At 36.4% G+C, this 14,421-nt stretch overlaps 1 protein-coding gene and 3 non-coding genes across 4 annotated transcripts; all 4 read right to left on the bottom strand.

Annotated features, from left to right (window-relative positions):
- Positions 1–10,675: 10,675 nt before the first annotated feature.
- rps11 (ribosomal protein S11) lies at positions 10,676–13,406 on the bottom strand. Its single transcript, XM_032588523.1, has 5 exons — positions 13,328–13,406; positions 12,716–12,856; positions 12,427–12,502; positions 11,275–11,404; positions 10,676–10,873 (listed from the first exon to the last, which is right to left on the bottom strand). Exons 1-5 carry the CDS (start codon positions 13,340–13,342, stop codon positions 10,750–10,752), a joined length of 486 nt encoding a protein of 161 aa, XP_032444414.1. The 5' UTR covers positions 13,343–13,406; the 3' UTR covers positions 10,676–10,749.
- LOC116736320 (small nucleolar RNA SNORD35) lies at positions 10,961–11,045 on the bottom strand. Its single transcript, XR_004342530.1, has one exon. It is a non-coding gene; the product is annotated as a small nucleolar RNA SNORD35 (small nucleolar RNA).
- LOC116736319 (small nucleolar RNA SNORD35) lies at positions 11,496–11,580 on the bottom strand. The gene has a single exon (XR_004342529.1). It is a non-coding gene; the product is annotated as a small nucleolar RNA SNORD35 (small nucleolar RNA).
- LOC116736318 (small nucleolar RNA SNORD35) lies at positions 12,579–12,663 on the bottom strand. Its single transcript, XR_004342528.1, has one exon. It is a non-coding gene; the product is annotated as a small nucleolar RNA SNORD35 (small nucleolar RNA).
- Positions 13,407–14,421: the final 1,015 nt, after the last annotated feature.

The following is a 14,421-nucleotide window of genomic DNA, read 5'->3' as shown; positions in this document are numbered from 1 at the left end:
AATTGAGCCACAATTTAAAATCAGTGTCTGACTTTCATCAGTTTGTCAGTAAACAATCTTTTACTACTTTTGTCAGTTTCAAGTTACTTCTGTTACCATTGTGGGCTTTTTGTTCATTAGCAGAGGTAGCAACTATGTTATTCATGTATATGCATGGTCACTTACAAACTATGTACACAATTTCCTCCATATTTCCAGTTTTAAGTTTCTATTGCAGGTATTACTTTTATTATTATTAATAATAATATTACCACTGTGTGGAGAGACACATTCCTGCTTTTATATTTGATTTTTAATGTTTAATTGTTAATAAATGTGTAAACTTATCTGTCCCAGTTGTTTGATTTTAGTTGAATAAATTTGCTTCTTCTTTATCGCAGAGTGAGAAATGTCCCCAGATTTAGTCTTAGAAATCTGGTCACCTTATCTTAAAGCCACATTCTGTCTTAGGATAAGGAGGTTGGCTGTTTGCTTAAGTAGGAAAAAAATGTGACTTTTTTTTTTCTTTTTGTGGATTGCTTAGAATTGGTTGTTATCTTGAAAATGTTTTACAAAGTGAAGCAGAGATACTCTGGCAGGAATGCCTGCACACAATGGCACAAGGTTATCATTTGTATCACCCTTTCCCTTCAGATTCACTGGGAGGGGGTCCTGTTGTTAACTTTAAAGAAGTATATCAGGATAAGAGCTGTGACAATATGGAAGTGCTCTCACATGGTTTTGAGTGAAAATGTTATTATATTTTTAAACACATCTTTCTAATACTGTGCATCATACACTGAAATTTCACACTGAAAAAATCTAGAAACAGTCAACCTATAATTTTATATTGTGGTGAAAATCCACAAAAGGAAATAATATAAATGCAGTAGCCAACCTTAATGGCTAATTTCACTATTCTGATTAAAGAATGTAACTGAAGGGTATCTTACCCTTCACAATTACAGTTTAAAGGAATATATTCGTATATTCCTTTAGAATTGCCGTAGTAACTAGAACAATATTATCCCTATTGTATTTGACCATAAAAACAAGGTTAAACATAGAGAAAACAATGAAAACTGAGAAATATTGTGTAGGAAGAATGCTATATGTGAGATTTGCTGTTTATTGAAGAAAAAAATTAACATTTCTCTTTTTAAAGAGAAATGTTAATTTCTCTTTAAAAATTTATATCTCTACCAGTAGAATTATCTTACTAAAAATGTCCCATTTTGTTTTGTCTGGTCACAAAAAAACTAATAAAATTTGACAACTATCAAATTGTCTTTCAGGTGCCTTTTGCTGTACTGTAATTCCTTATTTATACAGAAAACAGGCATTGATACAAGTGATTGTAAAACTCCATGCACTTCATTCTCTTTGTCCTTTAAAAAATCTAAAAAACACTTGAAGACATCCTCATGTAACAAAGCTACATGACTATAAAATGTAATCTATGCATCCTTATGATTTATTGCTCTTTTGATTGCTTTATTTGATCAATAATTACTATATTTAATAGAAAGTTCATAATGTGCAGCACTAACACTTGCACTTTTCAGTTTTGCAATCATGATTTTTACACGTTCCTCCCACAGAAACACAATAATAATTTTTATTTTCTTATATAATTCTGAGCCTACACATTTTTGACAGTCAGTATTTCATCCATTTTGCACAAAACTGCAGCTGTTGTTTTGTAAAAAAAAATAAAATAAATAAAAAAATACATAATTATTATTATTTCAGGCATTTTTTTTTAGAAATGTTCCTTCTCAGGAGGTGCTGGTGGGCTCTGGGTTTTGTTCAGGGTGGAAAACTGGCAATGCTTTGCTATTCATGACAGCACAGTGTTGCTGAAATACCTTGTGGTTTGTGGGGTGGGGTTATTGTGGACGGGGTTTGCTTCCCACAATGACACTAGATCCTATTATATTGGTATCTGGGGAGATGGAAACTGGGTGAGCACCTCAGACTCTTTGTCACATGTTTTTAGCAAATCCTAATCAGTTTTCTTTTCTTTTTTTGCAAGACCCAGTGGGGGGCAAAACATTATGTTTGAGAGCTGAGTTAATAAATTTACCAATTACTATTTTACATATATCTTCTGAATTGTCTATATTCACTACAGACTGAACTCCCCCTGTCTCCTCAAAAAAGAAAAAAATTTGAAATATTTTGTTTGTAAATGGAAGAGCTTTTGCCAAAAATCAGAGTAGCATCAAGTTACCAAAATCCTAATTGCTGCCTCTGACCTTTCTCATCCACATTGTCTTTATAATAAAGAGTTACACATTGAAGATGAAGCTATAAAGTTTGAATTAATCTGAGAGGAGCTGTGTGAAAACTGGGCCACTATCACAATATCTGACTATAGTGGGAACCGAGGTCAAACTGGATGCTGTATTCTCATGGAAACAAGACTGAGAGAAAATTAAAACAGCAGACAAAGGAACAACAACAAGAAGGATCTCGACAACAATGTGGTGCGGTTAAGTAGTTGCTTGTCAGAATACTACTTACTGTGGTTCTCCAAGCTAGCAGATTTATGATCCATGAACAATGTATGTATTTCCCATTGTGGAAAATTGTAATAAAATAGGAGCAACTCAAACAAGTAATTCAAATGTATAAACAGATTTGGCACTTGAAAAAAAAAAATCCCATAAAGTTGCTACAAACTACAAACATGAGCGAAGCAAAGTGAGAATCTCTGTTTAATTTGTGACAGAAAAATCACTTCAATCTGTGCTTTAAAGTCAGATGTCTCACTGCTGGATCGAGATAAGAAACAAGATCCACCAGAGGAGGCAGGACGGAGAGATCAATTACTCCGAGGTTTCCCATGATTCCAATTCTCTCCAGGGAGACCAAACCACTGCTATGACGCTGCGTGGGTCTCTTAACCGTCATTATCACCGATGGGAGCCACAATAGGTCAGGGAGATGAGATAACATTGTGAGCGGTGAAGCAGCAGGTGAGAGGCTCGACGGGGCACGATTAGGTGTCCGGGTCCCAGGGTGTAGCGTTGCCTGAGGGCCTCTGGGGCCCAGGCCTCACCATCTGCCAGGATGAATTCCTCTTGCTGCAGAGAAAAGACCACTCAGAAGCAGCACAAACTATTGCTGTGGGGCGTAGCTTTGACTTGCTCCTGTTACCTTTTATGCAGACAAGTGTTACGCTTTGTAGCTCTTTTTCTACACTCTGCAACACGGATTCAAGGAATAGGAGAAATTTAAAAAAAAATACAGTTACTTTTAGAGGAATTATTTGATTTACAATACCTTAGCTGATTTTGTTAAACCTAAATTCTAATATGAACAAACAAACATTTCATCTTTGGGCATGCAGCTCCTAGTTAGCTTGCCCTATTTATTCCAGAACTAGTTTTGATTTGTGTTGAAAATGTCCAGTTCTAAAGCCTCACTGTGACAAAGTTCACCTCAAATAACAGGAACATGGTCAGAGTGACTGGAAACAGCCAAGGAATGGCCAAGACTCAAGATTTTTAAATGGAAGATTCTGAAGCACGAAGTTCACTGACCATAGTGAAGTGGGTTAACCATCAAAGTTAAATACTGTAAAAGGCTGACAACCTGAGAAAATTGGCTTCTTAAATCTCAAATGAAGACCAATGAAATATCTCCAGAGAAAAGGTTTTATAGTCAGACATTCTACTTGCTTGCAAGTAGAAGCCCAATTGGGCTTAAAATATTGGCAAACAATGACCTAGAAATATTTTAAAATGTATTCACTATGCTTAAAAGCTGGGTTCAATCCAGGAGTCCGACCAATTTAAAGTAACAGCAACTGTTCTTATGATAAGAACAGTTGTCAGATTTATGTGAGCACCTCATCGATAGCAACAGAAAGTGTGTGATTCTATTGCCACGCGCAAACAGACACTAATACAAATATTAGGAAATGGTATATATAATACTGAGCCTGTGTCCATTAGAAAAAAAATATGCATTAAATTTAAACGTGTGCGACCATTTGTTGTTTTTGTAAAGTTAATGAAAATGCATCATTAAAACCCAAAAGATTTAAATTGAAATTGCCATGCTGTGTGCATGTTAAATTCTGCCCAGCACTGCAAGTCACCTGGCATCATCTGAAAATAACACTGATTAGATCTGTAGTCCAGATTCTCCTTTTGTCTACAGTTCAACACTCTCATGTGGTCCATCACTCAGCAGGAGCACACTGCAGGGATGCCTTAATGACAGCCGTTGTGGATCGTTCACACATGACCCAAGAGCGCTGCTGTGCACAACGCCATGTCCTGTGATCCGCCAAGCACTGGCCTCCGCTTTGATCTGACAGAGTGCTGTAAAACTGGAGATGCCTGCTGCACTCACACATGCCAGACATGCGGTCTGCCTGACAGACAGGCATGAAAGAGGCTGAACACGAGCATATTGAATTAGGAATTATGGTGCAAACTTGGGACGTGGTTGCAAGACTTTCATCTTACCATGCAGACCAGATGAACCTCTATCAATCAAGGTTTTGTAATGAATAGACTTGAACAGGGAGTGATAATGTTTGACCCTTTGAGAAATGTTCAAGCGAATGTAAATGAACAGGCAGAAAGTTTCATTATCACAGTTGTACAACTGTAGATGAATTTAAAGAGACAAAGGCATGTTTGGGCTGCACAGCGGTGCAGTTGGTAGAGCTGGGCCTTGCAGCAAGAAGATCCTGGGTTCGATTCTGCCTGGAGTTTGCATGTTCTCCCTGTGCATGCGTGGGTTCTCTCCGGGTACTCCGGCTTTGTCCCACAGTCAAAAAACATGACAGTTAGGTTAATAGGTCTCTCTAAATCCTCCTTTGGTGTGAGTGTGTGTGCCTGGTTGTTTGTCCTGTCTGTCTCTGTGTTGCCCTGCAACAGACTAGCGACCTGTCCAGGGTGTACCCCGCCTCTCGCCTGTAACGTTAGCTGGAGATAGGCACCCGCACCCCTCCCAACTCCTCTAAGGGACAAGGGTGTACAGCAAATGGATGGATGAAAGGCATGTTTGCAGTCTCGATAAGTCTACAAATCGCCACATCTGTTCAAACACTTCAAATCAGTTAAGAAGCTCACGGTTTTGTTGAACACATGAGACACTAATAACTGTGACCATAACCTCTAACCTTAAAGTAATAGATCTTGACATGCTCATTATTCATTTTTTCTACTTTCACTCACTTCAAATGACTGGGAGCCATTCCTGAGCCATACTTATCAGGCTAAGGATAGTTTGCTACACATAATTAGGATCATAGTTGTGCAACATAACATTGTGCCGCCCCAAGTTTTTTTTACGGATGATGCTGCTGGAGACTTGTCTATGTCTGGCTCAAGAACATTGACGGTCTTTGTGCAGAACTGAAAGAATGATGACATGTGCAGATGTGCCTGGTAACTCTGGGCTGACCTTTGGTAGAGCCAACTGTGTTTCTGTTGTGCGCCCCAGCAATAAGCTGCCGGATTGTGAAGAGGTTAATAGTTTCATATTATACTGTAGAGGAACAGAACTGTAACTGTATGAGTGGGACAGCAGCGGGATTGAACTTACAGGAAAAAAACATGGAAGTCATGTTTTTAACATGTCACAGAACATTAGAAGAAATATTTTAATGACCAGTAATTTACACAATGGGCTGAAAAGTGGGATTCAGTTATGGAAAATAGAAAAGATAGAGAAGAGGATATTGGAGGAGAAACACGTTATTAAAGCCAAAAAAGTATGACATTCTGCAATAATTGAACAAATCATCTAATTTCAAGTTGCATAGAAATGCTAATTATTTACAAATGCAAAAACAAGTGCTACACAATTCTAGTATTAGTCTGGTCAAATTCCACTTTTGGTAGCAAATCATCAATGAAGAAGAAAAATCCTTCATCCTTCGGCACTAGTCCCAGATAACGAGTGAGTGAGAAAAACTAATTATCAAACTAATTTCATCTGTCCTGGCTTTAATACACCTAAATTCTTTGGCACACATGATAAAGATGTCACAATTATACAGAGAAGCATCTTGAAAAACCTGATAATGAGCCATTTTCAGTTCTCCAGTAGAGTTATTATTTAACTCTACCCTTAATAATTTGATAAATCCTTCTGGTTTATCAAATTATCTGGTATTCAACTAACAAAGTTCCCAACACCTGAAAGAAACAACGCCTTCATCATATTTTTGAATGAGATTGAAGTGTTTGTCCATAAAACCTGGAATGTTGCAGAAAAATGTAATCTCAGTACCAAAGCACGTGATTCAAGTTTAGTCAAGTATACATTTTCAAATTTGTGATAGGAGCACAGATAAAATGGTTTTCTCCCAAACATCTAGCATCCATGTAAATAGTATCTAACTTCGTGCTTACTGGAAGAAAGTAAAATATGGTTTATCATCATGTGGCTAATAAGATAATAAGAGGATTTCATGAAAATTAATATTAATTAAGTTAAGTTACTAAAAAGTCTGATCACCCTAGAAGAGTAAAATATACATTTTAAAAAACTGCAGTTATATATTTTAAATGCATTAGTATTTTTGGTAGACTCCTATTCTTTTATGTATTTTTCTTCACTAAAAAAATATACTCAAATTAATATTGATATTTCTGGAGTTTTTGTGGTAAATCTTGTTGATGTAATGAACAACATATTTGTCTGTGTATTTTCATGCAGAGGTGTCTGAGGGCTGATTTTCTGTTTGAAGACAAGAGCATGGGGTGACAAGCTGTATCAGATACAACCTAAACTCATGCTAACAAACCCATGCTCCATTTGTTCAGTCTATCAGGTCTTCTGCTGGAAAAATCAGTGTGAATACTGCTGACAGCTTCCAAACAACCAAAAACAAGGGTTCATCAGTGGGGGCCAAACAACATCCCTCCAGCCCACAGCTCCCGCTGGGAAACCAGAAGGTCCCTGTTTTGATAGTGAAATGGCTTCACTGGCTTGAGTCTCTGAACTAACACTAGTGCCACTGGATACACAAGTAAGTATGGCTCCAAGTGTTCTCTGTGACATTGGATAAACATGTTGGCAAACTGAAGGAATGTTAAGAGAAACTTTTTAGAAAAGAGAAGAGAGGCAGATGGATGAGATGTTCAGCTGAAAAAGGGTTGAGAAATTATATAGAGATGCTGCAATGATGTTCATTGAAGAAGTAAAAATAAAATAAATGCCTTTTAATTACTGATCAAAGCAACAGTAGAGTATTTAATTTGAATAACTTTTGGGAATGTTTTTATCCACAGCAGTGCATGGAATAAAATCCAGGGATTGTTTTTTTTTTCCATCTTTTCTTTTCATTAAAGACAACTTGATTCAGGTGTCAGATGGACAGTGCAATAAATCTGAATCTCTAACGTTGATGCTCACCTTTTGTTGATGCTTCCAAATGGACAACTGAGATAAACATCTACTTGGAACAACACACTTTTGTTTAGTTTAAAAAATAAGTTGTATAATGAAACATTAATACGTTGAGAGCCATTCCTACATAAAGACAAGTCAGTAGCTGAATACACAACATTCCACAACCATGGGGACACGATGATAAAATAATATTCCATTCAGCAGTCACTGGGCGAGAGGCGGAGTACATCCTGGACAGATTGTCAGTACATAGCATGGCTAATGTAATAATATTTTGAAAAATTTTGTCTGATTGAGTTAGATTCAGTTATCATTTTTCCAAAATAGCAAAAATACAATTGAAATCAGATATTTCTATGCACTCTTACATTAAATAAAATTATTTAATTGCTTTAGGCCAGCTGGTTTTGCCAAGATTATTTATATGTGAGAAATTCCAGAATAATGGGAAACATTTTATTACTTTCTTCACTTGTTTACATATCCTATCCATCTTGGGAAAGCTGTAAAAGATAGAGGTGGCATAAGCATTTGGTGGTGTTTTGATTAAGGAAGGACTGGTATTTGTCTCAAAACAGATCACGAGGAAAGAACACTATGGTAATGTTCTTTTTAGAGGCAACATCTAAAAACATTAGCCAGGAGGTTAAAGCTCGCAAATGGGTCTTCCAAATGGACAATGACCCTAATTATACCGCCAAATAGGTTGCAAAAGTGGCTTAAGGACAACTTGCTCAATACATTGAAATAGCCCTCACAGTCTGTCCACAGTCCAGCTCAATCCATGGAAAACCCATGATATTTCAATCAGCTTCACCATATTGGAATATTCAAAGAAGGATGCACCATTCATAACTTGAAAAATGGTCTCTCAATTTGGTCCATTAGAAGCAAGGTAGAACTTATTGGGTCTCTAATTATCATGAAGGCACACATGTATCAGCTGAAGTAACCAGCGATACAATCTGGCGTTACTAAAAGCAATTATCCATCAAAATTTGACAGATAGTTGGGGTTTATTTTTGTTGTTCATGCTTTTTCAAAGGATCAAAGCTCTGGCATTTAACAAACAATAAATTGGAGCATAGCTAAAATCATGCGGTGGGCCTACTGGGTCATCATGCCCCGCGGGGTGACTGATTCTGAGAAGTGCTGTTATTCAGAAAACATAGTGAAGAAGCCCTCCCACCCTTCTGCGGTGTCTTCAATGTAAGGAGACGGAGCTGGGAAAGCCCCCAGTACAAGACAGGACATTTGTGGTTTAACACTGAGACTCCGCTGTTTGGGTAAACACTGCAGCATGTGTGGAGGGTCACATAAGCTAAACAAAAACAAGTAAAAGTTGTAGTTGAGAAGAAATATTTGCTGTACATATCAGAGAACAGCTGTTCACTCTGCTAATCATTAAGTGATGGACCTACTCAGACTACTGGGCTCACATTAGTCACTTTCTCCTGCTCACATAATCTCCATATGGTCTACATTCACTGGAAGATTAGGATAAATCATGCACTGCATCAATATATTAATAGATGTTATGGTACGCTACAGACAGACGGTGGTGGGTGGAGGTGGGGGTCTGACTGATTCCCACACAGAAGAAAAGATCTCTACTCAAGCAAAAAATAAGGACAAATGCAAATGAATCAGTTGACGCAGACAGCCGTGAATAAACTCTGATCTATGCTTGCTGTTCATTTGCGTGTTTAGCTGGATCTCAGATGCTACCGAGAGTTACAAACATAAAACTCCACAAAGGAAGCAGGTCATATCATAGCCATAGCATTGTCAGATTCATAAGATGATCATTAAATAGGTTCAGGTAAATAAATATAACGGATTACAAAAGCTTTACTCCCATTATCATCTATATTACATTTTTGCTGCGTCCATAAAAGGTCGAAGGCCGTGTTTCAAATACACTAGAACAAGCAAGTCAACTTGCCTTTGTAGAAAATCTGAATTGTGAATCTCATAGAAAGTGAGCTGTCCTTGCTGTACCTGAGATTTAAAAAAATATACAACCAAAATATATATATTGGTAATACTCAAAGTTAAAAAGAAAACTGTGTTTAGCTTAAAACAATAAATCAAGTTTGACATTATGAAAACCCTTGAGCTTAAAAGGAAAATATTGAAACTTTGCTTTAACCATGACGCCCTCTGCTGGTAATTTTTTCAGATTTCGCAATAAAAATAATTCAACCACTGAGAGGCGCTGCAGTGAGCATAAGTGCATAATGTTCATATTGATGTTAGGATTTTTATCCACCTTAAGTCCTGGAGCGTTCCACTAATTATTTTACCCTGTTTGCAGTTTGTCAAACATTTTGTTTTAGGCTGCACTAAATCTAATAATTGGATTTTTTTTTCTTTATTATTTTGAGCATATAATTTTGTGAGGAAATTATATGTGTATGTAATTTTCATATGTACTCACACAATATCCCTTTTAAACCAAAATTGTTTTGTGTTTTCTAAAGTTACAGTAGGATAAATGGCAGGAGTGGTCCTCCATACCAAAATGAACATGAACGTGTAGATTGCAACAAAAACAAAATATTTTTCTACACTTTAACTAGACCTCTAACATAAATCAGTTAGGTGTCTAAGGTGCTGACTACACATTTTAACAGTAACCAAAACTTAAAGATTCAACTAGAGTACAGACCTCCAAGGCAATACAGATTCTGTAGCAGTTTCAAACAAATCTTATGAAATACACAAAACCTCCTCAGGAACACCGATTTTCCACTGTTTGACAAGACCCCAGTAGTGAATCTCAGCTACAAAAACTCAATTGATAAACTATCCATCTTAATATACACAAGGGGTTGCATCTAATCATAATTGTTTAATGAACTACAGGGTTGACTCAATGTTCTTGTCATTTTCATTATACCATTCAAGATATGTCATCTACAGGTTTTTTGTGTTCTGTATTTAATCCAATAAGAACGTCACATTTTTTATCCATGTAACCCAAAATCTAAAACCAAGCAAATGTAAATAATGTATGAGGCCCCACTGCCACCTTAGATCCTTGACTGTTGACAGCACTTCAATTAGCAAGTTTAGTTTGAATTCCTTAGCTAAATCTAGATTAGTGAGAACAGTACCGTAGGTATTTGTAAGCCATCTTGCATTTACTGTCTACCACCATCCAGCATGTTTTAGATTTTGAACACACTTCAATAAAATGAATGTATTAATGACGGAATATGATAATCCATTTATTTTAATCCTTTTGGCAGTGACACAAAAACCATAATTTATTAGCAGAAAGTCTAGGACTAAAATAAAGCAACGACGAAAGCTTTAAACAAGATTTTCTTTATTAGACAGTGAGACAAGGTGGTCTGTGGGCTGCCATGTTCATAGTTTTGCCTAAAACTTCTGGAACTGTTTCTTGGCTCCAGCAGCCTTGGTCACCTTGAGAACATTGAATCTCACCGTCTTGCTGAGGGGTCGGCACTCTCCAACAGTCACAATGTCTCCAACTGTGACATCCCTGTTTGCAAAAAGTTTAAAAGATGATTAATTTAAACATGGTTTTAAACAGAATTAATTAACTGTTCCAACTTAAAGGGCATAAAGTAAAAGTGCATCAGCGTTTGCCAAAGGCAATGTCGTCAAAGCTTCCTGAGCTTGGAAGACCATCGTGAGAAAAAGCATCATTTGCAGCTAATATGGATTCTTTGCACAGGATTAGTATTTAAACAAGCATTTCAACAAACATAGCAGACTTATTGTTAATTTTGCCTGTAGAAATATCTAAGACATCAGTTTTATAATAAGCAACAATATTAAAACTAATAACAGTTCAAATCGAGTAGGAAACAGTACAAGGTTGAAAACCAATATAGTTACATAATCACCCGTGTTGAAGTGAGACTGTAAAACTTGCATTACCTGAAGCACGGTGACAGATGGACAGAGAGGTTCTTGTGCCTTTTCTCAAAGCGGTTGTACTTGCGGATGTAATGCAGGTAGTCACGTCTGATAACAATGGTCCTCTGCATCTTCATTTTGGTCACCACGCCTTTGGAACAAAGACAGAGCTTCAACTTTGTGTCAACGCTGTAGAGCTAAGAGCCCACTTCAGAGGACGATACCGTTTTCACTTTTGTCAATAATCTACATCAGTTTTGCCATTAGGCATTGTCGTCAGAACCCGTAAGGGCTTGGAAGACCATCGTGAGAAAAGCATCATTTGTAGAATAATGACAAAGGTGAAGTCAGGTATAAACGCCATCCTACAACTGTAGCTTTAAAGTTAGAATGAATCCCATAAAATTATGACCCTGGAGTTAAGCAACACTAACTTTATTTGAAGTCAACACAAAATTATGACATAGTTATACAATTAATGACTCTGTGGCTGCAAGCTGCAATCACTTTATTAAGCTACTGCTAAAACTACACCCAGAATCATTCATTGTTTTTTTTTTTTATTTGTTTAAATTGTTGTCTGAAATAATTGTGCTTGATTTACCTGAGAATGAGTAATGCATTTTTAACCAAAACATTTTTAAGATGTGCAGGTATATAATGTCAAATATAGACAGATTTGATAGATGAGCAAATACTTAAGTCAACCCAGTCTCCATCAAAAATTTTGCAAAGCTTTTTGTCTCAGTTTCAGAGTTAAGCTACAATGTTTATTTGAAAGAGAATGGGAGCTAATGCCAGAATATTCTGGCGCAGTTTTTAAATACTCAAAATGTTCTACAGCCGTAAGCGACCTTTCAGACATTTACTCTAACCCATAAAAAGTTATCTAGAATATACTTGTGTAAATTTGATTCACAATGTTTCACAGCTTCCAAATTAAACTGAAGGAAAAAGAATATCTCAGAACTCCTTCCAAACACAGTAACTGGCTTGATTTTGAATCTACATAAATTATGAAATTCAAAAATTGCTCCACCACTCTTTCCAGAAATATTTTCTCTTTAGTTGTAAAAAATGTGGCTATCCTACTGAAAAAAAAAACAGTGGAATAAATTACAGCAGCAAACAAAAAACGCAAGTGTGCAGGTTTGCTGGAAATAGTGTTTTTACCTGAGAGGATACGGCCACGGATAGAGACATTCCCAGTGAAGGGGCATTTCTTGTCAATGTAAGTGCCGTCAATAGCCTGGAAAGAGGAAACAAGTAAATTGTTATTGGGGTAATCACTCAGTAACCCCACAACAAGAAAAAAAAATGTAACAGATATTGCATCAGTGTTGCCAAAAGGCATTGTCGTCAGAACCCTAAAGGTTTGGAAGACCATCGTGAGAAAGAGCATCACTTGCAAAGTTATAAACAAATACGTCCGATTTTAGCAGCTTCGGAGAAGGTTTGTTACCTCTCTTGGGGTTTTGAAGCCAAGCCCGACACTCTTGTGGTAGCGAGGGATCTTCTCTTTAGCCTCTTTGCCACCTTCAACAGCCAGAACACGCTTCTTGTTCTGGAAGATTGTGGGCTGTTTCTGATAAGCCCTCTCGGTCTGCAAAAAATAAATAAATAAATACACATTTAAAAGATTTAAATTTGAGTGACGATCACCATCCACATTTCTTTTACACCGCCACAAATGGTAACTAAATTAGCTCAAATAGACTTCCTGTTTCAGTAAATATTACCGCAGCTACCCGCTTTACTGACAAATAGATCACATTTAGCAGTGGAAGCAATACAACTGGCAAGATATCCAAGAACATTTAAGATAGCTTTACATTCGTAACTATAACCTCATCATTAGGCTAACAACGCTAGCATTCCGGCTAGTTCAGCATTACACGAGGGTGTACAGACCGACAACAAATACCGACTCAAAACGATTAGATTTGACTTGAAATTGCTTTATTCCATAACTTAGGTCAATATTGTAATGTTCATGTCATTTTAGGGGACAAATAACTTTAATAAAATGCCTATAAATCTTTTTAAATTCACCACGCCGTCTTCAACTACATACTTGAGCATCCGCCATCTTTGCCAGCCGAGTCGCGAAGAGGCCTGAGCATGCGCGTGATGGACGGAAGACGACGGAACGCAGGAAGTTACGTTCAAGTGAAGTTACGTGAAATAGAATTTGGTGTATGTGAATTAAATTAAGTACATAAAACAATTAAGGTTGTGGAAAAACCTGTATTTAAAACTCTTATCATTGTATTTGTGAGTGAATCTATTTTCTTTTTTCATTAAAGACTTCACAAACCAGAAGTGTAACATTTACAATAGTCACTCAAATAAAAACAGTTCTCCAAAGAAAAAAAGAAAAAAATATAGCAATATAGCAAAGAAGCGTAATGCGGCTTTATATGAGATTTGAAGTTGTGATTGTACTGGTTGTAAATAATTATTTTCAAACCAGATTAGATGTCATACCCTACAGCCCATGATTTAGCATATTGTTTCTAGTTTCCAGACCTGTTTTAACAATGTACTTAGTTTGATGTGTAATTTTAAGGCTAAATTATTTTATTATTTCTGATTCCTCTCATTTAAATTAAAGATGCCTTTGTAATCAACCTCAAAAGACTGTCCATACCACAAGATTTCTCCATACTGACTTATCTCTTTGCACTTAAATTGTCTTTACAATATGAAGCACTTGCCTGAAGCCTGTTTTCTGCATGAATCTTATATTGATTGTGATTATCTTTCTCAACCAGTCTGATTACACAAAATACAGCTGTAATAATTTTCTTAAATACAAGCTATATTTTCTGCTCTAATATCTTATTCAAGTATAAGAATATAAAAGTATTTGGTAAAAAGACAACTTTAGTCCTGATAATGTTGATAATGAAGTCGTATTTAGTTTGTGAAAAATATTTAATCAAACAGGTTAACATAAAAAGGTATGAACACATTTCTTTGGCTTGAAGAATAACTTATCATATTAAAATAGTAATAGTAAAATGGTAAAATAATTGTAGTGCTAAGGTAACAACATAACAATTTCATAGCTTTTTGCAAAAAAAAAAAAACTCTTTGCAGGACAGGCTATTACAGAGAATTTCAAACACATTCCTTTTAACTTTATCCAGGCCTTACTTAGGTCTT

Source organism: Xiphophorus hellerii, chromosome 16 (assembly GCF_003331165.1).
Source record: "Xiphophorus hellerii strain 12219 chromosome 16, Xiphophorus_hellerii-4.1, whole genome shotgun sequence".
Classification (NCBI taxonomy): Eukaryota; Metazoa; Chordata; class Actinopteri; order Cyprinodontiformes; family Poeciliidae; genus Xiphophorus; species Xiphophorus hellerii.
Note: the sequence above shows the minus strand (reverse complement) of the source record. Positions and strands in the feature narration are given on the sequence as shown.

What these genes read in the sequence shown, in the direction of transcription:
- rps11 (XM_032588523.1), bottom strand. An exon ending in GCTTCAAAACCCCAAGAGAG is followed by an intron (nt 12,503 to 12,715) that starts GTAACAAACCTT and finishes TCCTCTTTCCAG; the next exon opens with GCTATTGACGGCACTTACAT. An exon ending in CCGTGGCCGTATCCTCTCAG is followed by an intron (nt 11,405 to 12,426) that starts GTAAAAACACTA and finishes TTTGTTCCAAAG; the next exon opens with GCGTGGTGACCAAAATGAAG.